This window comes from Trachypithecus francoisi, unplaced genomic scaffold (assembly GCF_009764315.1).
Source record: "Trachypithecus francoisi isolate TF-2019V2 unplaced genomic scaffold, Tfra_2.0 Lachesis_group2, whole genome shotgun sequence".
NCBI lineage: Eukaryota > Metazoa > Chordata > Mammalia > Primates > Cercopithecidae > Trachypithecus > Trachypithecus francoisi.
The window spans coordinates 159,926,520-159,953,329 of NW_022681465.1; the positions used below are offsets into that span (position 1 = coordinate 159,926,520).

At 48.3% G+C, this 26,810-nt stretch overlaps 1 protein-coding gene and 1 long non-coding RNA gene across 10 annotated transcripts in view; one reads left to right on the top strand and one right to left on the bottom strand.

Moving 5' to 3' along the window:
• LOC117065895 overlaps positions 1-12,090 on the top strand; it is a 31,649-nt gene extending 19,559 nt beyond the window's left edge. Inside the window, exons 3-5 of one of the 8 annotated variants that reach the window (XR_004430075.1) lie at positions 305-1,724; positions 2,365-4,655; positions 11,624-12,090. This is a non-coding gene — a long non-coding RNA (uncharacterized LOC117065895). Of the gene's footprint in view, positions 1-304; positions 1,725-2,364; positions 5,507-11,623 lie in introns of those variants that run through there. The other 7 variants (XR_004430076.1, XR_004430079.1, XR_004430077.1 and 4 more) reach the window with 7 other exon arrangements.
• On the bottom strand, positions 863-26,810 carry SLC22A5 (solute carrier family 22 member 5). 2 transcript variants are annotated; one of them, XM_033181289.1, is made up of 10 exons: positions 26,144-26,810; positions 18,191-18,294; positions 12,085-12,239; positions 10,865-11,036; positions 9,238-9,364; positions 7,359-7,459; positions 5,500-5,714; positions 3,834-4,016; positions 2,646-2,781; positions 863-2,272 (listed from the first exon to the last, which is right to left on the bottom strand). In XM_033181289.1, exons 1-10 carry the CDS (start codon positions 26,534-26,536, stop codon positions 2,185-2,187), a joined length of 1,674 nt encoding a protein of 557 aa, XP_033037180.1. In that variant the 5' UTR covers positions 26,537-26,810; the 3' UTR covers positions 863-2,184. The 2 variants fall into 2 exon arrangements, with proteins under 2 accessions (XP_033037180.1, XP_033037181.1); XM_033181290.1 differs by lacking the exons at positions 863-2,272; positions 2,646-2,781 and adding an exon at positions 3,262-3,353.

Below are 26,810 nucleotides of genomic sequence, written 5' to 3' on the forward strand. Positions count from 1 at the left end.
GTTCCAGAAGATGTGCTGCCTGCCTTCTCCCCCAAGTTCGATGCTCCTTGTTTTGTTATGCAACATGCCCTTGAGTTTCTATCCAACACTGGAGCTTTTTACCCAGGTCCATCCACACCTTCTAGCCTGAAGTGCCCTGTGCAAATTGTATATGGATTTAGACACCTCTCTTGCACCACACTCAACCCCCAATCCTCTCAGCCCACCACTTACTCCAGCCACTGTTGCAGTGACCAGTTCTCATGGGCTCTGGCAACCCCTACTTCGGTCCTGCAATGTGTTCTCTCTTGCTTTCTACCCGTAGGACAGAACTTATTTGGGACTTGTGCATGTGCAGCCTGGAAACGTGAGGAGCTGACACGTGTGGGCTGCCTTTGACAAATGGGTGCCAACAAAGAAATACTTTCCCCTTTTACTCATGGTACAGATGGTATTGAGATGCATTTCATAAGCTTCTTCTGAAGTCCTTGCTGGATGGAACATCCCTGCCCTTGGTGCTAGTCAACCTGAAAATGCATCCTTCTATTCAGCCTCCCTCCTTCTCTGTTCTCCTCCTTTTGTCCTTTATTCCTGCTCCCTGGAATCCTGTCCCCAAAGCATAAACTGCTTAACTGCACAGAAGCACTTGTCTCAGGCTCTACTTTCAACAGAACCCAACCTACAACCTTTGTGCAAGAAGGCTGGCTCAGCCCATAGTCAATTAATAAAGTGAAGAATTCTAGTTCACAAGAATCAAATCTTAGTCTTAGAGATTAATCCCAACCATTGCTAGAATTAACCCAAGCTGATACAGAGAAAAGGCAGGTGACAGTGTGGCACAGGCTCACTAAATTCTAGAAATAAAGATTCTAGGCAGCTGCTGTTATTTAAAAAATCATTTTATCTATTAAAACTTTCTCATTTCCTAAGGCACTTCAGTAGCTTTCACAAAAACATGTTTGTTCTTTTTTAACCAGGTGAAGCATATGCTTTAGGAGTACCATGGTAACATAATCAGCAAAGAGAAGACAATTACACTGAACACAAAATATCTCCCAATAAAGTTACAGGACTAAAGTGAGCTACTCTGAAAGACCGTGAACACAATTTAAATTTCTTTTTTGTAATATCCTCCCATGATTAAATATCAAAAAAGGAACATACACAATGACACTGTTTTGGCACTTAGAGAAGTGCTAGAGGCTAGGGCTGGTAAGGCGGTGCACCAGTGGCAGCTGCAGACAATTGCCAGAGTGATTCTGTGTTTAAAAAAAAAGACACAAACCAGCAGACTAAGGAACCAGCCTTTCCCAAGTGTATTCTGAAGGGCAAATAACTTAAGGAGAAAAGGATACAACAACAAACAAATAAACAATAAAACCCACGTTACAGCTTTGAGAGAAAAGACAAGGTTGCTCATCTCTCTCTCCTGATAAACTTCCTTTAAACCATACATAAGACGCTATAGTAGCAAGGAGGTTTCCACAGCAGTGGAAAACAAGAATAGTAGATTCAGTGGTGCATTTATTATGAGCCTGGACAAGCCCAGTGCTTTGATCAGATGTAAACAAGTCTACTCAGTCATCATGCTGAGTGGTCTAAGAGCTCACACATCAATGCACTTGCCGGTGATCTGCATCTGCTCATTCTGCTCCATCTTCATTACCTTTCGCTTTCCCTAGCCCTGCGCTCTCCTGCCCTGGGGAAGCAATGATCCAGTTAATGTCCTCTGTAACTGAGAAAAGGTAAGAATCAAACTCCTTGTACAATTACTTCCTTTTCCTCTAAAGTTCACCATTAGAGGGGAGTGGGAAAAGGGGCAGGGGACTTAGACCTCTAGCCTTATTAGGGGCCTTTTCAACTAGTCTAAAATTAAAATGTAAATTTAGCATATGCTTCCTACATTCCTCCAGATCTCACTGGTTCTAGTGAAAAATTAACTTCTTTGGAGGTGCTGAGTCCATCATTGTAATAGGACTTAGATGAAGTTGTCTATAGATAGCCACAGTGTCCCTAGAGGAAGGTGGTGCTGTAGGACCATATGTAGCCTCTGAGTGTGGGTGCCCATCCATGAGCAAGTCAGACACAGATCAAGAGGATAAACAGCAAAGGCCTTTGTCACTGAAGGACTCGGAGTCTGCACAAGCTGGCCATTTCTGGCAAGACGGTCTTTCCTTTTCAGTTTCTCCCTTACTGGAAGCTATGTTAGAAGGCTGTGCTTTTAAGGATTGTGGGCCTTTCTTGACCATCTTTTAACATCCTTGTGTGACTTGGAGTTTTTCTGTGTTTCATTCTATAAAAACAAGCAAAAATATGTCAGTAACACATTTTAAAAAGATGCCTCCTAGTCTCCAAACAAACAAGAACTGAGGATATCTTCCCTAGGAAGAGAATCCTGCAGCAGATTCTGAAAGGTGTCTTCTAGCCTTTGCACTATCCAGCATGGCTACTGCCATGGAGATGTACATAGTGACATGTCCACACAGGAAGAGACCAGAGAGGATGGACTATAAGTAAGCACCTTGCCATTTACAACCCTTTAATGGCTAAACTAGTCCATGGTGTCTGTGAGAGGGAGTTTGCGAGTGGCTCTATTGTGAGGGGCGCCTGAGACCTGGCCAGACCCAGACCCAGTGCATCAGCACTGAGGGAGGAGGTCTTCTTACCCTTTGACTCTTAGCATCTGGTCAATGGTGTCTGGGAGTGGGGTACCGAAGCTCTCTGGGAGAAACAAGGTGAGGATGGCTGTCAGGATGGTCAGACTTCCCATGAGAATGTAAGGCAGGAAGCGGTCATAAGCACCTATGGCAAAGCAGACAGAGCCTCAGGCCCAGGGCTGCAGTTAGACTTGGTCTTTCTCTACCCCTTTATGCTCCCAGGACTCTGGAAGGGGATCACCTTCCTTCTTGGTCTCACATCTCCCACAGTCTGAGCAGTCATATTAGAATCTGGCACCTAGACAGGTTTCAGAACCCAGAGCTGGCACAGGCATGCCCAGAGCCCAGCAGTGTTCCACCATGCAGGGGAGGAGTAAAAAGGGATGGTTGCAGGAGAAGACTGGGCCATGCTGATTATTTCTATTTCTGGGCCATGCTAATTATTATTTCCCAAGGTTGGGTTTCCAAGGAACCCGAGATACTTGTCCAGGGACGGAAATAACTCTTCCACCTCTGCAGATGTATCCCAGCCCGTGTGATCTGCCTTCAGGTTAGGCAGGCTGCTTTGCTTGCTTTGAGATCTACATACCATGTTCACAAAGCACTCTGGGTACTCTCAGGTGGGTGTCACCCTCCCTAAAGAGGTACTGGCTAGGGATGTGCAGGGAAACTACAGGTGCTATGAAGACATAATTCTGAGAAGAGAAAACTGGAGACCTGCTACATAAAATGGCATGGGGTGGATCTTCACACAGGATAAAATCACTCTATAGTGCTCTAGGTTATAATTTTCAGTTCATCAGACCTCTTGCATGGACATCTTTTCCCTCATGTTCCTTTTAAACTCTGATTCCAAGAAATTTCTCCAGCTAAGTACACTGGCTCCCTAAACCACTCTGTAGGTTCTTAGGATAAAGGAATTGTAGTCTCTGATGGAAGGCCTGGGATGGCTAAAACAGAAACAAACCCTTTAATTTTCTCATCAATTTCTAGGTAGTCTATAGGTTGTTATTCATTTGAAAGTGAGGGCCAGTGCACTGGGACAAGAACCCTCCCTGGCCAAAGATCCAGTACTGGATGGAGTCCATGTGCTGTATGAGCTTGTTTTCCTGTTAACATGCGACCTCCAGCTCACACTCAAGCCAGTTAGTACTTCCATCCCGCTGCTCTAGTGTGCCCTCGGCCCATGGGACTTACCAAGGTAAACGAAGTAGGGAGACAGGATGCTGCCCAGGCGGGACGCTGTGGAGCTGACTCCCACACCCATGTTTCTCACCACTGTGGGATACAGCTCAGCTGTGTACACGTAGACCATGGAAAAGGCAGCCGTGACTCCAAACTTGCCCACCATCACCAGGACTGTAGCCAAATAATACAAGTCTGGAGGAGCAAAGGATAGAGGGTAGGAGTAGGTACCAACCCATGGCACACAGCTATTGAGAGCAAAACAAACATACTGGCTCCCCAAATTTTTTGGGGGGTCAGTTTCTATCACTTCCTATTGTGGGGGAAGGAGCTATAGCCAAGACTTTCCTCCAAGTTGATTGCTGAAAGGAGGCTGGGGACTGCAGCTATAAGGACATGTGCTTTCCTCAGCCTGGAGACCACCAGAGTAAGCTCCTCAATAGTCCAATCAACCTGCTTCCTAGTCCAGAAGTCATTAAAGACATGTCTGTCAGGGATTAGCTGTCACCCCAGGACCTCACACTGCAGGCACTATGGAATTAACTCATGATGTTTAGATGAATGGAGAATTTAGTTCTAACTCATTTCATGCTTTCCTCCCATTCAGACCTCAAAAAACCCATAGTCCATCAGAATCTCAAGTTGATCTTCTAATCTGTCCGTGCTGTGCTGATGGGAGAGCTATATGTGACCTGAAGGTCACTTTGAGCTCAGCTGTGAGCCTCTACGTTGGTTCTGGGCTCCTCCTGCCACATCCCATGGGGAGCTGTTCCTGTGCAGTGTTCCCAGCCTGATGGGCCCAAAAGTGACCATCAGAGGCTCCCAAATCTACAGGTACACTGAAGACTCTATAAATTATTGTAAATGGCTACCTCCCACCCATCTGTGGGATGCCAAGATAGTTTCAGAAATAAACTCCTGCTAAGGGCCTGTGAGGCCCTCTCAGTGGTCTGGCCCCTCCCCTTCTCCCTCCTCCTCAAACATGCCAGGCTCATCCCCTGCTCAGGGTCACTGCCTTTGCCATTTCTTCTTCCTAAAATGTTCTCCTAGACTTTTTCAGGGCTTTCTGTCACTTTATATACATTTCAGATGAACTGCCCCCTGTTCAGGGACACTATCAGTGACTATGTAAACGAACTCAGCATTGTCCTTCATTTGTATTCCTAGAAGGGAACGCAGTCTGAACTGTATTAAGCATTTTATTTACTTGTTTGTTGTCTGTCTTCTCAACTAGGATGTATGTTCCATGAGGGCCTGGGGAGCGGCCTGGCTTGCTTTCTTTTGTATCGTTATCACCGAGAACAGTGCCCAGCCCGTGGTAGGCATGCCAGAGCTATTTGTTGAATAAATAAAGAAGACAGGGCCAGGAAAAAAAGTAACGGGATAGCTCTTTCTTCCCCCTTCTTCTGGAGTGGAAAACAGGATGAGCACATTAACTTGGGTACAGAGTATAAAATTAACCAACAGCCCCAGTGGCTGCTTTTTCCCACTCCTTCAAAGCCCAGGCCATAAGTGTTCTAGTCTCAGAAGACACTTTCTATTGATTTTTAGGCCAAGAGTGTACACATGCAAGGGAGCTGTGACGAGCTTGATTTTACTCTCTGTAGTAATTGAGACAGCCTGGTAGAAACAAGACACTCAGAGAAGACCCCAAACCATAGATGCACATGGTCCCTACCTGGGGGTACCAGTTGCACGAAGAGAAGGACACTGCCACCCAGGAAGAGGGCAGTGGCCATGGAATAGCGCCGGGGCAAATATTGCAGCAGCAGCCAGGCCAACACGTATGCTGGGACTTCAACCACCGCTGAAAGGAAGCAGTTCACATAGATGTCCCCATGCAAGTTAGGAGTGTCAAGGGAAAGCCCGAAATAGCCCACTGATATGGTCATCCTGAAACAGAGTGCAGAAGAAAGCTGGAAAAGCAGTATCTACATCTCTCCCAACCTGTACAGCTTTTACAATGCAATTATTTCAGTAAATTCCAAACCATCTTTAAGCAGAGACTAGTAAGGCAGCAGTAACTGTAACCCCGTGTCTTCATAGATCAAAAGATAACTTTCCCCAGCCCAAGTGGTACAGTGTAAACCCTGCACCAGTGCACTCTCAGAGCCTTTCATACAGACAGTGTCCCAGCAAAAAAGCTTGTAAAATTCAGATAGATTTACTTCATTGAAAAGAAAAATTCCAACCTGCCTTTCAGCTTTAAAAATCCTAAGCTGAACCTCCTCAAATCCAGCAACTGCAGAAGGAGCTAGAGAATGAGTCAGGAGGCAGACATTAAGTGAGATGTGATAGGATTGCAGGGATAAGATAACAAAAGGAACAACATTAGGTCAAACACTTGGAGAGAGACCCCCACACACTACCTGTGGTGACCAGTCAGGAAGAGGCTGGTCAGAGGCAGCTAACACCAGCCCCATGGTACTTGTGGAGTAGAGAGGTGGCTCCCAATGGAGGGGCCACACTGCCTCTCATCTCTATGCCCCGCAGTGCCCCTGACCTGGGCATCCCCAGTAGGCATTCTCTCTGTCTATGACCCACACTTTATGGATTAGACTGCTTTGACTCATCTGCAGGTGGAACACACAGCTGGTACAATAAAAAGAGTATGGGCATGAGTCCCCAGGAAATCCAGAGCAGGGAGGACAGCCTGGGTGAACACAAAAGTAGGTGACTCATCACAGGCTGGCATGTGGTGCAGGCTACATGCTGCTCCTGTCTTGAGGCCAACTCAGGGAATGGTGAAATGCCTGGAGGGATCCTGGGCCATTCCTTGGAAGTGGATGACTCATAGCACCCCCTCAGTAGGCACAGTGGCTGACTACCTCAAAGCTGGATGAGACTAGTAATAAGGACTCTGAGATGAAGTCCGCTCTCCTCGCCCATCTTCTCAACGTTCACCCACAAGCTCCAGAAGTCGCCTAGAATTCCAGGGTTCGGCCACTGAGCAAAAGCTAGCCAGGTGCACTTGGACATGTTTCCTCTCCCTGGTAATTCACAAATCCTTTTCTGATACACTTTGTGAAATGCCTCAAGTGGGAACCTGGTAAGGACATCTAGGCAATAGCCCTGACTCCAGGACCGTTTATGGACATCCCAGGAGGAGCACGTCCCACTTCCACATTTCCAGAAAGTAATTGGCAGCCTCTGCAGCCTACAGGACATGGTGTCTTCACTCAGATCCTTCTTAGAAGCCCTACCTGACCTCCTCAGCCACTGTCTGTGACTGGGTAGGAGACAGAAACTAAATGACCCAAATTGGGCAAGGATTCATTTAAGATCTGGAGAGATTCCCCAAAAAAGAGTCCATATTTCCCAAAACAGCCTCCACAATTGTTTTCATTCTCCTTCTCTGAGGTTCCATCCCATTAAGAATTGTGACATGCCCATTTCTTCAATCTAACACAAGACATATCCTTTTAACTCTCTGATGACACAGGCCTTCAATTTTGGTCCGAGGTATGTCTGTAAACAACAGGCCCAATGGCCACTTCAAGAAGCTTTGGAAGCCTCAGGCAGGTCTCTTTTACATACCACAGCATTATGGACATGATGGTGACCATCCGGATATTCCAGGTTCGAAGCAGATCCAGAATGTTGTGGGACTGCTGCTTCTTGGAACTTAGGTCTTGTAACTGCAGGAACAACATGATAAGGGTATGGGAAGAAGAGGTGGTCAGCGACTCAGAGCACACAATAACATACTTGAATCCCTGGCGTCTTAGCTGTCTGCATCTCAGAGTTGGGGAGTGTTATGTTTCTAAGAACAGTAAGGATACTGACTGTGTTTTAGGCTGTGAAAACTTCCCTAGGCTTTGTCAGTAACAAATCAGAGTGAATGAAAATGAGGAAAAGTAGGTGACCAGTCCCTCAAGGGTACAGGAAGACAGAGGCCCAGGCTGACCGCTTCCTCACTGCACCCCCACATCTTCCTATCGGTGGCCACATTCCAAGGAGGCCTCTAAGTATTCCTCCCCAAGCCTGGCTCCCTGCCCTCTGGGTCAGAGAGAGAACCTGGCTGTGTGGTTTATTGGTCTGATATTTTTAAAAAGTTAATGTTTCGAGTCCTTATACCATGTAGTTACTGGTCTGCTTCCAGGGAAAAAGAATTCAAATAGAAAAACAGGAAAATTGACCTGAGCTTCACCCAGAGTGACTTCCTACGAAATTCAGCACAGCCAAGGCCATTAATAAACCACACGTCTAAACACACTGATGTTGCTTTCTTAAGCAAACCCAGGTTTGGAGCTTGTTTTTCCAGTTAGAAGTTCAACCAAAGGTCAACTTTGTATTGAAAGGATCCCCTGAAATAGCCTCATTTCCTCAAAGATGCCGGGGGGCTTATGCATTCACCCAGATTGACCCCTCACTTAAAAACCCCAAAGCCACCTAACTTGAAAGCCCTCTGCCACACTCCTCCCTGACCTTTGCGTACAGGACCCCTTTCTGGTGCATGCTGACAGTGGCTGCTGGGCCACCACTCACTGGGAAGTCTGCAGGGCTGGCAGTGGCCATTGGCTTCCGCTGTCTACAATAACTGTTCCCTGTTTCCCAAGGCCAACCATGCCTGCCTCTCACACTTTAGCATGGCTGCTTGTGGCTGTTCCCACAGCCAACCCCTCATCTTCCAGTTAGACCACAGACACATTCCAGAACCACACCAGGGAGCATTTACAGCTTCTAACCTCTCCTCATAGTCACGAGACCGAGGAAAACTGCCTGCTACAGAGATGGTAGTAGAGGGAACGGGAAGGAAAAGCAAGAACCAGGAACCAGGCAGAGCCAAGAAATGACTCATGGTGTGTGAGAACAGGGTTGCAGGGAGGGTGGGGTAGGGGGAAGAAGTGGACATCAAAAAGGACCTGACTCCAAGACCATATGCAATAATTAACCATTGGACGGCAGAAAGCGACTAAACACTTTTTAAAAATATTATTTTTAATGAATAATTGCTAATACTCAAGAGATGAAATACTTCTAACTCCAAATCTATCTGTGCTTTACATTTTACATTCAGGGTTATCTTTGTAAGATGACAAGCCACCTGAGGTATAAGAAACAATGATTTCCCCAAATGCTGACTTTATGAAAGGCCTATTACAAAAAAAGAGTGTTTATTATTAGAAGTAATGGTTAAAATATATGATTGCCTAGAAAGGAAGGAAGTAAAGAATGAAAATCTAAAACCCGTGGTGAAAAGAGTGAGGCAGCTGTAACCTATTCCTCAACTTCTGAATGTTAACAGGGCCCGCTTGGGGGTGGGGGGGATGGAGGGGCTTGGGGAGTGGGCAGCTGGGGCTTGGGCAGAGAGAGGGCTGGGTTGCTGTGAGCAGGGAGGAGTTCAGGGCTGGGTGCTGCTGCCCTCAAATCACAGTCAGTCTGTCCCTCTCACCCGCGCCCACGTGGTGCTTACCTCACTTGGGTCAAAGATGGTGGAAGGCACAACAATTCCATTGGCTTTGGCAGCCTTGCGGATGATCACCTCTGCTTCTTCAAATCGTCCCTGAGAGATGAGCCATCGGGGGGACTCAGGGATGAACCTGGCAGTACAAAGTGTGATCTCAGTGAGGCCTCCCTGCCAACAGTAGACCCACAGACCAGGCAGAGCACAGCCATAGGAGGGAATGAGGTTGCAGAACCAGAGCTTGTGGAATGTTTGGTGTTCACAAGCCAGAAGCAAAGAGCTGACCCACAGGCAGCAATAACCTGGGGTGGATGAGCTTTTGTGTACACCACACTGCACAAAAATGTGAGAGCCTTACACCCCCTGACAGCATCCCAATGCTGGCTGGCCACCTCCATTTCTGAAGAGCAGTGGTGCCACCTGCTGGGCTGAGGAGATGGGTGCAAGATGGGCTCCGGAAGCCGGGCTTCTGTGCATGTCTAGGCCAGCCCAGGCCCTGCTACACTCTCCTCCCTGTCCCTGACACCAGCAGAAGCTTCTGCCCTAGCCTCTTAGCTTCTCTTCTCTCCTCACCCTACCCTTGATTTATCCAACAGACTTGTCAGATACTCCACCTAAAATAGCATGTTTGGCCAGGTGCAGTGGTTCACTCCTATAATCCAAGCATTTTAGAGGCGGGTGGATCATTTGAGGCTAGGAGTTTGAGACCAGCCTGGCCAACAGGGTGAAACCTGTCTCTACAAAAAAATACAAAAAAATGATCCAGGTGTGGTGGCAGGCACCTGTAGTCCCAGCTACTCGGGAGGCTGAGACATGAGAATCGCTTGAACTGGGGAGGTGGAGGTTGCAGTAAGTGGAAATCACGCCACTGCACTCCAGCCTGGGAGGCAGACAGAGACTTTGTCTCGAAAAAGAAGAAAGAAAAGAAAAGAAAAAAGAAAAAAAATTAGCATGCTTATCAAGGTGCTCTATGGATATTATTTTCCATCTTGCTGGGACCAGGTAGCCGCCCCCTGCCCTTGGTCATGACTGGGCCCCATGATGTGTGGCTTACTCTCCCACTATGCCCTGAAATGCTGTCTGCTCCACGTGGGCTGGTGATCTCACCTTCTCCACCTGCAAGGGGTGATTCCCACCTTAGCTCTTCTGCTGTGTTCCCCTTTTGGTCGGGAATGGCCTCTTCTCTGCCTGTTCAACTCCTCTACCTTGGTGGTACAGAAGGAGCCTGGTTTCCTCCACGTGGCTACCCTGAGGACTCTTGCTTTTGGTGACAGTGCCTGTGGCATGAGGCTTCAGCAGCACACAGCCAGAACTAGGGCCTACACTGTCCTGCCCTGAGGCTTGGAAACTTCCTCCAGGTCATGCTGGACCCCATCTTCTCATAGCTACTGCTACTTCTCCCTGCACTTGGGGCAACCCAGCACAGGGCTGAGAGCAAGTCTGTTGCCGTCATGGGATTCTGTTTTGTTTTGGCTCTTTGAGTGTGGAGAAAACATTCTGAAATAATTTATAAATCATCTATGCTTCCTGTCTCTAGGAGACAAAATAGGGATTCATGGGTTGTTGCTGCCCTCTAGTGAAGGCCAGACAGAAATCATCCTGCCAGTGGGCACACGGGGCACAGGGTCACACTCACCACCAGAGTGCCACGCACAGCACCCCCGGCATCGTCAGTGCCACCAGCAGTATTCGCCAGTCTCGGATGAAGTAAGCAAACAGTGGCAGCACCATGAAGCCAAATGCATAAAATATGCACACTCCTAACGTAGAGAATATTATACGAACTGACTTGCCAAGAATTTCTGTCCCTGTTCAAAACAAGGGAGGTCGAGTTAGCAGTTTAATTTGGATTACTTCTTTATTAATTTTTTATGGTATCTGTGTCAATACGCAGATAAGAAAACAGCCAGAACTGTCTCTAAGTTCTTGGCGCTAGGGAGCGGATGGCATTCTGAACCCCTCCTATCTGAGCATCTCCTGGGGCTGCATCCCTGTAGCCTCTCAGGCCCCTAGCAACAGTTCTCTCTTGAAAATTTCACCATGTTCTGAAGCCACATGCTAAAGATGCCATGGTAGGCCCCCTTTAATCCTCACATGAGGAAGAATTTATGAAAAGTGAAGTCATTACTAAGTCAGCACATGCTGACTTAAGCCTCAAGGAAAGAGAATATTAAATATGAAAAGAAAAAACAATCCTTTCAACAATACAACCCAAGGAACTCGAAGGCCTTATCAGCTAGAGTCAGGTTCCTCCAAACACAGGCTGGCCCGCAGCTTCTCAGTGACAACAGGCAATAGGCTGGCACATTTGAGACAAAGCCCTGCAGTGTGCACTCTGAATTAAAACCCTGAAGGTGACGAAAGCCCATTCCTATCAATTTATTCTTGTCCATAGATATCACCAGCCACGGTGTTCTGCAGACAAGGGGTTCTCTACCTTGGCGAGCTTGCCAGTCACAGCCCCTCCTCCTCCAGCCATGCTGCCCTTTCCTGGGCTGGCTCAGCCCTGTGCAGTGGCATGCCCTTTTTGTAAATGGAGGATCTCTGGTGAGTCCTAGTAAATTGGCCGTCGTAGTAAATTGGCCATCAAGTACTAAGACCATGGAGCCACAGCCCAGAGGCCAGAAAAGAACTGGAAATCAGAAGTCAGGCCATTGTGCTACTGGGGACCCCAGGCTGGTCACATGTCTGGCTCAGTTTCCCTGCCTGTAAGTACGGTTCACCAGGAAGCTCTGGCTGGTTTTGTTAAAAACCCTGTCCCCCTTGAAGGACATCACAGCTGTCTCCAGAAAGGTGGGTGATGGGATGTTGGTGAAATACAGGATCAAGTACTCAACTCCAACCTGATGACCATACCCAGGACAAATGCTGCCACGTAGTTGGAGATCTGGCCCATGCCTACAAGGACAAACAGCACGACAAACATCTCAAAGTTTTTTGAGAAGACCTGCAGGAAGCTGAAGCCTGTCTGCATGCCCATGGTCACGAACAGCACATTCTTCCGGCCAAACCTGGGAAGAAAAGGAGAGTGACAGAGAACCAGCTGGAAAAGGGCAGCAGGAATGGGCTCCACCAAGTGGGGCTTTCCCAAGATCCATCCAGGGAGCAGGTGTGAACAGTGTTGCCAGGATACCGGCTGCCAGGGACAGTCTCGGTCTCATGGTGCTCATGCTGTTTCTCTCCCTCCCCACTCCCCAGGACAAATGTATAGCCTGGGCACCAGGGTTGCCTAAAAAGCAATGCTACAATTATGATAATGATTGCAAGAGACTGAAACACATCAATTATTTAATCCATACATTCATAATGATATTTTTTTTTAAAAAGAATCTGCCAACTTTGGAGAATGACAGAGAAACAATTCATTATAAATGAAAACTGGCAAATAAGGAGAAAGAAGCATTTGTCCTGATTTTCCTTTGTAAACTATGTGAACAGCAACCAATAATAGATAAGAGGTAGTATTATGTATAAAAGTATTCTAACTTTTAAATGAAAAGGTAATAACATTAGAATAATACCATGTATAGCTCCCAATGGATTAATAGATATATGCATTATATACTAATGACTGTTTTTTTTTTTTTTTTTGAGACAGAGTCTCGCTCTGTCGCCCAGGCTGGAGTGCAGTGGCGCGATCTCAGCTCACTGCAAGCTCCGCCTCCTGGGTTTAGGCCAATCTCCTGCCTCAGCCTCCCGATTAGCTGGGACTACAGGCGCCCGCTACCTCGCCCAGCTAGTTTTTTGTATTTTTTAGTAGAGACGGGGTTTCACCGTGTTAGCCAGGATGGTCTCGATCTTCTGACCTCGTGATCCGCCCGTCTCGGCCTCCCAAAGTGCTGGGATTACAGGCTTGAGCCACTGCGCCCGGCCTACTAATGACTGTTAACGTCATGAAGAGACAGTCGGGCATTGCATGCTTCCTGTGGTCTTGCCAAAAGGACTGAACCTGAATCAGAACCTGAATCTCAAGTCTCTGGATCCAACTGGCAATTCTGAGGAAATGCAGAGCATAGAGGAATGTGCTGAACTGCATCCTGAGTGTACAATCAACAAAATCCAGACTGTGAAATTCTATAGGTGGAACAGCTCATAGATAATAGATAATCAGTAAGGCATAGAAGGAGATAGAAGGAGAATCCATGGATTAAGTAGACTAAAAGACATCAAATATGTTAAGTGGGCAACACTAAACTTGTGTCAAGATGCATATTTCGATAATAAAACTAAAGAAAACTCACAAGGAAGTGATTACAGGAGTCAGGCTAGCAGTTACTTAATGGGGAGAGAGAGAGGATGCTGTAATTGGGATGGGGCACACGGACAGGGCTTCTTAGTGGACAGCAAAGTTCAACTGCTTGACTTGGAAGTGGTCATAAGGTTATTTCTCTGAAAAAATTCATTAAGCTGCATATTTTTTCTGTGTGGTTTTCTGTATCTGTGCTCATTTTTAAAAGTTTTTAAAGTTGGGTTTATTTTGGTTTATTTTAAAGAGAGTGCCACAAAGAAGGAAAAAGTCAAGCTAGTGGGAAGCACTGGATTCAGTTTGAGTCTGGCCAGTACTGGCTGACAACCACTTTCATTCAATGTTTATTGAGCATCCATTATAGAGGGCACTTTGGATATCAATAAATAAAAAAGATGCTGTTTCTGCCCTTAAGGAGTGTCATAGTATAACTGGTGAAACATACATTAACCACATTTTAATCTAACACCACCCTACTGAATATACAATTATACACCGAGTCAAGTGCACTGAAGGACTGGCATGCAGGTTCATGAGAGGCACAAGGAAGGAAGTTACCCTGGACTGGGGGTAAGGGTTGGGGAACTGGACATTCAGGGAGGGTCTCCCTGATCATGGGGCACTGAGATGGGAAAAAGTAGTTGACAATGGGGGATTTAAGGTGTAGGGACCAAGCTCTCAATGATATTCACAGTATAGTGGGGAAGACCAACATTAATCCTATAGTAACACTTTTTTTCCCCCAATTTCTGGTAGACGTTATAAACGAAAGTCACAAGGAACTAGGGATGCTAAATTAGCTGGCATGGTTAAAGAAGGCCACAGGGGGCGGGTTGGGGTGTGTGGGGAATGCTTCAGACTCTGAGAAGACCACACACTCCCGTGGCTGGAGGGGGCATGGTGAACATGAGGAGCCAGTGTGGTTGGCATCAGGCATGCAATTCAAGACTACAGTGGTGGCTAGGAGGCAAATTGCACAAGGTCTTGCAACTATGTGGAAGAGTTTGGTGTTTTTCCTCAATGTAAGAGTTTTTTTTCTGTTGTTTTTTTTCCCATCACTTTGGGGTACTACTGGCATCTAATGAGTAGAGGCCAGGTATGTTGTTAAATATTCTAAAATGCCCAGGAAAATACCCTACAACAAAATTATTTGGCTCAAAATGTTAATAGGGTCGAGAAACCCTCGCCTGGAAGTAGACTCCACTTTCCCCTGCATTGTTTTTTTAATAAGAGTGTTCTATATGCCAACCAAGGGGTGGTTCCTAACCACAAGGCAGGCTGGTATAATCTCTATGCCCTTTCCCTTCCTAAGAGCTCCCTGGGATGGTAGGGAAGAGACAGATCCAGAGAACCTTTTACATAGCACCAGTCCTTGGCAGTTCAGGGTTGGGATCAGAAATGTTTGCTTTTAAAGTCTGTCAACAAAATGGCAAACACACACATACCTGGAAACAGGACACAGCAGTCTACTTCTTCCCAGAGTTGCGCAAGTCACACGCATAAAGATGACTCAGTAGTGTCACATAAAGGGCTCTGACAACCCAGGAGTACTTTAATTGCTCTTGAATTTCAGACATATTCATATGCCAGAAAGATGGTGAAACCTTTATACTATATAAAAAGTTACATTGACGTCCTAGACGAGTTAGGGCATGAATTGATTGCTTTCAGGTAATCCATTTAGCTTAGGTTTTAGAACTGGTTTACACAGAAATAATGCACTCAGAAGCTGTCCATCCCACAGGGCACTGGGCCTTCCAAGGGGGCACAGACAGGCTTGAGGCAGGGCATTGGGAGTTGAAGGCAGGGGCTGCAGGCAGAGCCGTCATACTTTTAGCCACTTAGGGTGTATTTCATTTACTAGACTTAAATGATCCTACTTTAATGAAAGTTCTGTTGCCAGAATATTTAGAAAGGTTTGAAAAACACTCTATTAGCCCTTCTGTGGTCCTAAACATACTCACGAATTTTGTTTCCAGTTTCCCTGGGAATAGACCTTTTGGAACTTAAATGCTTTCCTCAGGTAATCATTGTGTCACATGGTGAGCAGGTTCTTAAGCTGACCCACGACACAGTTGACCCAGAAAAATACACTGCGTTTCTACCCTGAACTTGGGTACTCTCTTTTTCACATCAAGGGCGTTCCTCTGAGCCTCAGCTGTCACTTAGCTCCGTAAGAAGGAATCTCCCACGTCCACTCGGGAGGCCTCTAAGCACAGCACAATCCTCCCCCAGTTCCCCTCTACCCTCCCCGCTCCCCTCTCCCCAGGCAACCTCATCCCCATCTGGGGCTCTGCTGAGGGGTTCTATACGCTGACAATTCCTACATGTGTTTCTGCAGCCAAAACCTCTCATGCAGTGACATATCCACACAGCCAGCTGCACACTCTGCTTCTCCACTTAGGGGCCTCATAGTCACCCCAAATTTAGTGCACACAAATTGAACTCAACATCTATGAACGTGGTTCTTTTCCAGCATTCTCTGTCTTAGAGAAGTGTACCTTCATTCATCCAGTTACCCAGGCCAGAAAGCTTTCTTCCCTCAATTACGACATCCAGCCCATTGGCAAGTCCTGTTGATTTTACCTCTTACCACTTCCCTCCATTTCTACCACCATCATACTAGCCCATGCCACCATCATCTCTGGTATGAACTAATGTGACAACCTTTTAATTGGTCTCTCTGCAACACCTTTTGCTTCCCTTCAATTCTTTCTCCACAAGGTTGTCAAAGCATCTTTAACAAAAAAAAAAAGTACAAATCTGATTGTCACGCTATTGCTTTAAAAAATCTCAGTAGCCCACTCCTGCTCTATGGCTGAAGCCCAAAGTCCTAACTGTGATCCACTAAGCCCTGGTTGCTCGTCTGCTCAGGGCTCTGCCTGCCTCTGCCCTTCATCTTGACACCACTCTCTGCACCTCTATCATACGGACTTTGTCCTGCTGCCATGCCTCTTCCTGAGCCCCTGCTTTAGTACGTGCTGTTCTCCCTGCCCGGATGTTCTTTCTCCTCTCTACCCCTCAGCTGGCTACTTTCGACTCATCTTTCAACTCTCAGCTCATGCTTCACCTTCTCAGGGATGCTGCCCCTGACCTCCTCTGTTAGACACTCCTGTGGCACTCTGCACTTACTTCTCTTTATCACTTACCACGACCAGGGACAACAACGACTTCCTCACTTGGTTGTTTAATACATTCCACCTTGCTAGAAAGCAAGTTCTAGGACAGGAGGGACCTAGAACAGTAGTCCATACAAAATAGAAAAGCAAGACTATCTGGGTCCAAATCCTAACTCTGCCACTTACCAGCTGTGAAATCTTGGGCAAGTTATTTAATCCCTCTGTTTCACTTTCTCCATCTGTAAACTAGGAATAATAAACAGGTTAGCCTGTTTTTAAAAAAAATATCTGGCTGGGCAGGTGCAGTGGCTCACGCCTGTAATCCCAGCACTTTGGGAGGCCAAAGCGGGCGGATCACCTGAGTTCGGGAGTTCGAGACCAGCCTGACCAAAACGGAGAAACCCCGTCTCCATTAAAAATACAAAATTAGCTGGGCATGGTGGTACATGCCTGTAATCCCAGCAACTCGGGAGGCTGAGGCAGGAGAATCTCTTGAACCCAAGAGGCAGAGGTTGAGGTGAGCCGAGATCATACCATTGCACTCCAGCCTGGGCAACAAGAGTGAAACTCTGTTTCAAACAACAACAACAATAACAACAACAACAACAACAAAATATCTGGCCGGGCATGGTGTCTCACACCTGTAATCCCAGCACTTTGGGAGGTTATGGAGGGAGGATTGCTTGAGGCCAGGAATTAAAAACCTGGGAAGATGCTGGGACTCCTTTCCCACCACCAATCTGTGGGGTGTTCTCACATGTGCCATGTGGCCAAGGATTTGCTGAAGGCTGCTACTCTCTTCACAGTCTTCTGTGACAGACCCTGAAGCTCCAGGGAAAGAAGTCACAACATAATGGATCCCTGTGAGAACTTCATGAAAGCTATGGATCTCTCTCCAAAAAAATGCTCACATGTAGTCTCTAACATTGTGCATATAATTTCGAGGGGTTTGGGATTCTCTAAGCCATTAATGTTTCCTTGAGTTAAAAGCTTTAGAATTACACAAATAACCTGCTTATGAGAAACGGATCAAAACAGTATTCTCCCTCCTGTCATAATGTAAATGCCAAAATCACAGGCCACTTAGCTAAGGGGCATCAGCCTTGTGGACATAAGAGTTCTGCTTGTCATACCACTAGTGGCTGGTGAGAGCCCCTCTCACTTTGCAGACAGAATGCTGGTCTTCTTAGGACAACAGAGGCAGACACCGTGGCACCACTAGAGATCTACAATCCAGCACATGTGCATGTGTGCATGAAGTCAACTTCTCCCATGCTCAGGGGCATGACAGAGTCACGGTGACCCAGGGGAAGCAAGCCAGGTTACTGCAGAAGTGAATCATGGCATATTACCTAGTCAACCGGATCAGATACACTCGGCTTACATAGCTCAGATTTCTTTACTTAGCAAGAATTATGGAGTCAGATTTGTTGGCTCTTTTTACTAAGCATGGAGTCAATACCATAGACATAGCTTCCTCTTCTTTAAAATACAGGGCCCTGGGCTGAAAGAATACTACAACTGAAATCAAGGGCCAGGCACACACTTCTCGCTCAGTGCTGAGGTCCCCTGCTGCTGTAGGAGACAGACACCTTACCTGTCTGACAGCTGCCCTGAAATGAAGGAGCCCAACAGCACACCCACGAAGAACAAGGAGATCGTGAGTGGGGCCTTCCAGTCGTCCTCACACACCAGGTTCCACTGCAAGATGAACAAAGGGGTGTATCATTCCCTTCTTTTTAAAAGGTTTTTAAAGCAAAGGCATCCTGGAAAATGAAGTCAGAACATCCTGCATCCCTGCATGCTCTGAGTGTGAACTCATTTAGTCAGGTGATGGCTCACCTGGACAGGAAGGCAGAGAGCAAGCTTCCTCCCCATCCTGTTTTTCATAGCATTGTGGGCCCCACTGTCTTGCTTCCATTTTGAGGAGAAACAGGCAAAGAGTAAGTGTTCTATCAACATGCTGACCCTGAAGAAGGCAAGGCCTCTTACGCTTGCTCCTAAAAATCTGAGCAGAGCCCAGGGCTGTGGATGAGGCAGGGCACCCTCGCTCAGTGGGGTTCAGGCCATTGGCATGAACGTCACTGGAGTGGTTCTGGAAGCAGGGCTCTGGGGCTCTACAGGCCAAAGCATCCAGCAAGAAACTAAGGCCAGGGCACAGAGTGTGCCATCTGGACCTGTTCTGCTCAGGTTCCCACCCTGGGCCAACGACCCCTGGGTCCTTCTTGTGACCTTTAGAGCTGGAATCCCTGACGCTGCACACCAACTATACTAGGCTCAATTACAGCTGAAAGCTCTGAGCTTGGAGGTAAGAAACTGGGTTTTAGCTCCCACTCTACTATTAACTCTTCCAACCTCAGATAAGCATCACCCCATGCTGTGCCTTGATTTCCCCATTTGTAAAACAGGGATTGGGGTAAGGAACAGGCTGCACCTCTTGAGTTTCCAGCATCCAATGTGTGGTTCCATCTACAGTTACCATGAACAGAAAAAGAGGTCTGAAGACATGGGGAAGCAGTCAGACACTCGGATCAGGCTGCGCCTGCCTAACCAGGAGGAAAGCCCAAACAGGATACTTGGTGGTTCACAGAAAAACGAAAAATGTTTTTCAGACAGAGAGATGGTGCTCAGTAGTAACCTTTGCAGACTTCTCACATGAGCAGCCACCCTCCTAGGAACTCAGACCCTTGCCTCCCTGGCGCCAGGCTGCTGGCCTGCCCTCCACGGAGCCTGCTGGCTCCTCACCAACAACGCAGGCAAGGGGACATGCGGCTCCCTAGAACAAAGCATCTCTTCCGGGCCAGTGACAGGAAAAACAAGCCTGCTTCTCCATGCCTCCGGACACCTCTCAGAGGGGTTGGCAGGCAAGACTCAGGCTGGACACGGAGAACTCCCGCAGCAGGCACGCTGCTGGCTCTCCGCTTTGGAACAAGCACGGACCTGGATGGGCTGGGAGTAGGGTGGCAATCCCCAACCCAGGGAAGAATTGGAGCATCCAACCCTTAATCAGGAGGCAGCCCAGACTAGCAGGAGTCAAGAACATGGGAGCACCACAGCCTGAGTGCCCAGGCTGCCACAGCCTCCAGCCTCCACAGGCCAGCACCCATAGGCCATCTTTCTGGTAGGTGGATGAGTATCCCTGCAGTGGCCCCCACTCACACATCGCTGCTAAATCTAGGACTGGGAGTGGAGGGAGAGACAAAATTGAGGGATTTGATGACAGGGTGCCAGCCTCTGTGTGTGAGGCCAAGCTTCAGGGGCCAGGTCCTAGCTCCTGCCACTCTTGAGTATGATGGGCTCTATTTCCCAGCTAGCATGTCTTTTAGAGTAGAAAAGATGAAAACACAAACAAAGGGTCAGCAGTGGTTTCTCAACAGGACTATCATTAGGTGAGGGTTGGGGACCCATATGGCTGAGCTAGACTAGCAACCCACATGGGCTTCTGTAGTGAGTTCTGGACTTGCAGACCCCAGGACAGGTCTCCCAATATCAGGCTTCTAAGGACTCCTGGGCTGGCAAGGTTGGGTGCGACCTAAAACCAGGTCAATCTCTGCAGGGGACAGGGTGACTGTAATGCTCATTTTGAGATAGGCCCCAGAGCATCTCTCAGGCTCCCTTAGCCCCACCCTCTCCACTTGGTCCAGCCTGTCCTTAGCCTAGGCAGGTGTGTAACTCCTTGGTTATCTCTGCCATCCACCCAACGACAGCCCTTGACAACTCTCTGGGCCTGGCTTTGGGCCCTCCAAAAGCAAATATGCATGAACACTTCTTTCCTAGTGGCCACTGGGGGTCTGTAAGCAGGATCAGGAAAGGCACTAGGTCTCAAAACTGAACACAAGGGCACACATAGATTGGGTCCCAGCCTGCCAATCCGTCCACATACCTGTCAACCACCAGATGGACTGCAGTGGGTTCCAGGACTTGGCCAGAATCCCCCTTAGAAGAGGTGGGTGAGAAGCAAAGAGAGTCCAGGCTGAGTACCCCCTGCTTAAAGTGTTTACAAAGGAGTCTAGCATTCCTTAGCTCCTGGTTCCCCAGCTGTGATTAAAGCCGCTATAGACCAGCTTATTGATGCCTCCACCTGGCACATGGGATGGGCTGCACTGGCTGATTATCACAGGTATCAATGTTAAAACGGAATGTGGGGGTTTAAGATTTGGGTCATGAGCCTAACGCTGTCACCCTTCAGCTGGCTGAGCTGTGAAAGCAGGCCCAACCTGAAAACAATCTGGGAGCAACCCTGGTAAAGGGCCTAGACTTGCCCCTCTTCCTGAGGAGAAACGCACCTTTCTAGTGGTGATGGTTTCAAGGGTGTAGAGATACATGAATGTCAAATTGCATGCTTTAGCTACATGCGGTTTTTATGTCATTTACACCTTAATAAAGCTGTTAAACATTTTTAAAAAGAGGGAGAATTGTGTCTCCTGTACCTCATACATAATTGGCACTGCTTTTCAGTTATGAGAAGTAGAGAGATGACATAGTTCCCTGGGACTGAATGTTTTTACCTGTGAATTGGCAGGAAGGGAAAAAAAGATAGGGTTTGTGCCCCTAAGGCAGAAGTTCTTCCCTGAGGGGCTGTACCTAGCCTGACCGTATCAACAGCCAGACACGCGGCTAGGCACCGCGTTACTGACTGCCATGTATTCCTATATTCCTACACACATTTTGTCCTGCCTCCTGCTGCAATTCATGATGCAAATAATTCTTGCCCCAGCATTGTCAGAGCAAAGAGAAAAGGTATTTGCTATCTTTGCTATCACATCCTCTACAACTCCTGGCAGTGCCCCCTTTATAGAGGAGAGGCTCAGGAGCTCTTTGGTACATAGGTGAGTGAATGAATGGATAAATAAAAAGGTATCAACCTTCAACGTCTTGGTATACTTTAGTTCTTGCTTGGCTGCCCAAAGTCAAGATGAACCCTGAACTCCTGAACTTCAATCTCCAGAATACCTTTTTTTCTTTTGAAACAGAGTCTTGCTCTGTTGCCCAGGCTGGAGTGCAGTGGCACAATCTCGGCTCACTGCAACCTCCACCTCCCGGGTTCAAGTGATTTTCATGCCTCAGCCTCCTGAGTGGCTGGGACTACAGGCATACACCACCAGCCTGGCTAAGCTTTGTATTTTTAGTAGAGATGGGGTTTTGCCATGTTGATCAGGCTGGTCTTGAACGCTGACCTCAGGTTATCCGCCCACCTTGGCCTCCCAAAGTGCTGGGATTAAAGGCAAGAGCCACCACGCCTGACACTTTTTTTTTTTTTTTTTTCTGGCTCCCTGATCCCCTGCTTTGTGTCAACTGTCAGAACTTTACCCAGGATGACAGGTCTCGGCTAGCTAGAGAGTGGCTCAATCTGACCAATCATAGCCAGAAGTGTCTCCTATGTGTGTGCATAGTGGGCCACGGGACCCCACAGGTGGCTTCTCTGCTTTGCTGTATAGCTGTAAAAGCCTGGATGAGGGTCTGTGTGTGAGAGAAATCAGCAAAGGTGTAGCAGTGAGGCTCAAGCTCCAGGTCTCTCGGGTCTCTGCTGCCCAGAGCCAGCCCCAGCCCCAGTTCCCAGGTTGCTCTGGCTTTTCCTCCAGGCAGCTTTGGGAATAACAGTGAGGGCTCTCCCATTTTCTAAGACGATTTATCTCTACACGACACAAGGCTGATAGAAAAGCTAGTCCAGGACAATAGGGAGAGAGTGGAAGTCCCACCTAGGACTGGGCCGAGGGCTTCTCAGAAGCAGACAGGTGAAGAGCAAGGCGATGCAGAGCAGCTTGGAAGTTTCTTTTCTTTTCTTTTTTTTTTTTTTTGGGACGGGGTCTTGCTCTTGTCGCCCAGGCTGGTATGCAACGGCGCGATCTTGGCTCACTGCAACCTCCGCTTCCCAGGTTCAAGCAATTCTCCTGCCTCAGTCTCCCTCCCAAGTAGCTGGGATTACAGGCACCTGCCACCATGTGGGGCTAATTTTTGTATTTTTAGTAGAGACGGGGTTTCATCATGTTGGCCAGGCTGGTCTCTAACTCCTGACCTTGTGATCCACCTGCCTCAGCCTCCCAAAGTGCTGGGTTTAAAGGCATGAGCCACCACACCTGGCCAGAAGTTTCTCAAGGAACCTGTCTGTCCACAGGCTGGACAGAGCTATGGTGAAACCAAAGAGCAGGCAGCCCAGGCAATCTCAGAAACCACCCAGGTTCCCAGCAGATGTGGCAGTCCATGGCCAAGAAGCACTGCATGATGGGTTAGCTAATTCCCCAGTACCCCAGGGATGACTAAGGGGCCATAGGAGAGGCCAGCCTAGAACCACGAGGACCACCAAACGATTCCTGAAATATGGGGGCATAAATCTCTTTCACCTCATAAAATCATTTTTATTTATTAATATTATTATTATTCTTTTGAGATGGAGTCTCGCTCTGTCACCCAGGCTGGAGTGCCGTGGCTCGATCTTGGTTCACTGCATCATCCGTCTCCTGGGTTCAAGCGATTCTCCTGCTTCAGCCTCCCAAGTAGGTGTGATTACAGGTGCGTGCCACCACACCCAGCTAATTTTTGTATTTTTAGTAGAGATGGAGTTTCACCATGTTGGCCAGGCTGGTCTTGAACTCTTGATCTCAAGTGATCTGCTGCCTTGGCGTGAGCCACCACACCCTGCCAATATTTATTTATTTGTTAATTACTGGCAGATTCCCTCTGCCAATTCCAACACCTCATTCCACATCCATGTGGCGTCAAAGCCCCAGTCAGTGGGCAGGGGGAGTCACCTTTCCTTTAAAAAATTCCAGTCAATCCTTTTCAGCCACCCTCAAGTTTCCCTTCTAAGAACTGAACTATTTTTCTTTAGTTCTGAAATTTTAGAGATGATTTCTTAAATTATTCATTAACCCATTCAATAAAAATTTTCCTGAGAACCTCCCTCTGCATCCAGAATTGTGGCAGAAATTGAGGAAGATGCAAAGATCTAAATCCACCACAAAGTTTGGTACTACATGTATGTACTTTAACTTGAACAAAGAAAAAAAATCCAAACAAGACACCTGAGGTTGCAGTCTTCAGTGGAAAAAATATGACTAGTAATGTAATACCAGTGTACTTACAAATGTATGATTTGGGGCAGAGGGCAGGCTTAGAGACATTTAGCAGGCACGGGACTAGATGCAGTGGTCAGCAGGGCAGGTTTGAGTTGAAAGACAACAGGCCATAGAAAAAGCCATTAGAATGTTGATGCAGCAACTTCCAGCAGTAGCCGTTCACCTGAGAACAAGTAGCTCTGAACTTCAAGTCAAGCATTCCAGTAGCCCAAAACAAACATCTAAGCATTAATCTGGCCTCCCTACAAAGACTGACAACATATAAGTAGGTGAAAGGGCACACAACTGCTTTGAAACTGCTAAGACAGCTAAATAAATCGTCTAAATATTAAAAAACAAAAGGCTGACATTGGCAGCAAGATAAGGTCAGACTCCCTGGCACGGCTGGCCCTCGGGAGTTCATCAATGCCACCACCACTCAGTCCAATGTGGGATGAGGGCAGCAAAGCAGGAACAAATGACTAGAGTAAGCCGGGGTCCCTCAGGGGTCAGTGTAAAACACCAAGAGATGCCATGAGCTTCTTCTCACTTCACCACCTCCCTCTTCTTTAGGCAGCCCCAAGTAGAATTTGTAGGGATTCCTGCGTCATGTTCCCCTCTGTGGCCTCTGCCTGCAACCTCAGGGACAGCCTCTGCTTTCATAGTACTCACTGGCTTCCAGGAAGGTAACAGACCCATCTGTGAGGCGAGGACCCAGGATTTGTGGCAACTGAAGGTTCCAATTCCCTGTGGATTCATAGGCCAGAAAGCATAGTTGGCTACCTCCAGGGAGTGCCTCTTTTGTCAAGCCATGATGCCTCTGGACACTGCAGCTATGTCACTAGCTAAGAAATCCCAGCGGGGCTCAGGTCACACTCCCACTACATACATGTGGAGAAAGCAGGTCCAGGTGCTGGGGACATCAAATTTCCAAACAGAAAAAACATGCACGTGCACACACACTTGAGTCTTTAGGGGTAGCTCTCAGACTCCCTTGAAGAGTGATGACGCCAAGAAGCAACACAGTTGGGACCTCCAGAGCCCCTGTAAGCCCCTCCGAGGCTCCAGGAGCGAGGCTCAGCACCAACATCCAGCAGGGCTTGAAGCCATGCCAGGGCCTGTGGCACTCTCCCTCTCTGTGAACTCTGCCCTCAGCTCACTATTATGCTCAGCTGAACACCCTAGGCTCACTGAGAGGCCTCCTCCTCCGGGAAGCCTTCTCTAACCTGCGAATTCGTCATGAGCACATTTTAGTGAGCCTGTCTATCAATGAGGGCTATTCACTGGCTACTTACTCAATGCTGCTGAAACTTCAGGGAGCTAGAGTGCCAGTGTCTGAAAAAGACACAAAACATATCCATCATTAACATCATGTTCCTACATCCAGCTCCAACAACTGCTCCAACAGGTTCAGAGGGGACAGACAAAACCACCCAGAGGGAAAATTCAAGGAGCTGAGAAATGAGAAAGGTTCCCCCACACCCTATGACCTAAGGCTGTATGCTTTAACTAAATCTGGCCAACAGCCTTGCCTCATAATACCTTAGAAAACATTCCAGGTCAACAAGTCACCCCGAACAGATCTTCAGACGAATGGATCTTAAAGACTGACAACTGATAGCCTGGTGTGGTGGCTCACACCTGTAATTCCAGCACTTTGGGAGGCAGAAGCAGGTGGATCACGAGGTCAAGAGATTGAGACCATTCTGGCCAACATGGTGAAACCCCTCTACTAAAAACACAAAAATTAGCTGGGTGTGGTGGCTCACAGCTACTCGGAGGCTAAGGCAGGAGAATCACTTGAACCGGGGAGGTGAAGGTTGCAGTAAGCCGAGAATGCACGACTGCACTCCAGCCTGACGACAGAGGGAGACTCTGTCTCAAAAAAAAAAAAAAAAAAAAAAGACTGACAACTGACCATGGGAAAAGGCAAAGGATTACTTACAGGGCATGACCAGATTGTCATTCTGGGTTGTGGACGGTAGGGGAAGGAGTAACTAGGGGAAAAAGGGAAGAGGTAGTTGTACACACATGCTTTATTTAACTTTAAAAGTTCAGGAAAGATAAGTATTTCCTCTCTTCTAAAAAGAAGCCAAGAGACTAGAGGAAAAACGGGATAGCCCCTGGCCCAAGCCCTGGCTCTGCTACTCACTCACCACCCGCAACCCCAAATAGACGACGTCTTGGACACTCAGGGCCATAGAGTATCGCCCAAGGACCGCCAGGACCTTCCTGGTACCCTCGCAAAGTGGCCATCAGGATGGGAGACCACCCTGACAACCTCTTGCAGGGAGGAGCACACTCTGACTGGAGGTCACCTTGTGAAACGTTCCCAAGCCACCTGGCTGGAGGGTCTCCATCGCTAGGGTGTTGACTGTTGGGGGAGGGGGAGTGACAGCGTCCAGCGCGCATCTGGAAGACAGGAGCTCGGGTTCAAGGACCTCGACAGTCGCCTCCGCGCCCCAGTCTCAGCCCCAGCAGAGGCCGGCACCCACCTCGGTCACAATGGTGGACAGATAGATGTCCCGGCTGAACTCCCAGCCATCCAGGCAGCTCTCCAGCTCCAGTTGCCCCAGGTCCACATCGCGCCCCGGCTCCAGCCCGAGCGCCGAGAAGTTGGCGATGGTGGCGAGCCGGTAGCGCCGGCAACTGTGGGGCACCTCGCGGCCGTCCTGCAGCCGCAGTGGGACACTGTGGTTGCGCCAGGCGCTGCTTAGGTTCGCGGCGTCCGGCACCCGGCAGCGGTGCTCGGGGGTCGCTATCAGGAACACGGAGGACAGGCCGTTGAAGCCATTGGGGATGATGCTGGCGCTGAGCAGGAAGAAGATGAGGCGCTGGAAGGGCCCCCACTCGCCCAGGAAGGCGGTCACCTCGTCGTAGTCCCGCATGCCGCCCTCAGAGGCCCACAGAGCGCGGCCTGGGGTCGCGGGACGCGGAGGACTTTGCGCGTGCGCGCGGGGCACCCGCAACCTACCGAGCGAGCCTGGCAGCGAGCTACCCAAGACTGTCCGCCGAGGGTAGGCTCGCGAGCTGACACAGCCGCCTTGGTCGCCTTGGTCCCGCCGCGGCCGGCCTTACATAGGGCGCGCGGCCGGGGAGGGTTCCGGGGCCTGGGCCACAAGGCGCGCCCCGCCGGCAGACAGAGCCGGGCCGGCGAGGGCG

Excerpts from the sequence above, each read along its gene's own strand:
- SLC22A5 (XM_033181289.1), bottom strand. The coding sequence starts at position 26,536 with ATGCGGGACTACGACGAGGTGACCGCCTTCCTGGGCGAGTGGGGGCCC. Across the intron at positions 11,037-12,084 it reads CGTGGCAGCATTTGTCCTGG|GGACAGAAATTCTTGGCAAG; the intron begins GTATGGTCATCA and ends TGTTTTGAACAG. Across the intron at positions 2,273-2,645 it reads CAGATGCTAAGAGTCAAAGG|AATGAAACACAGAAAAACTC; the intron begins GTAAGAAGACCT and ends TTGTTTTTATAG.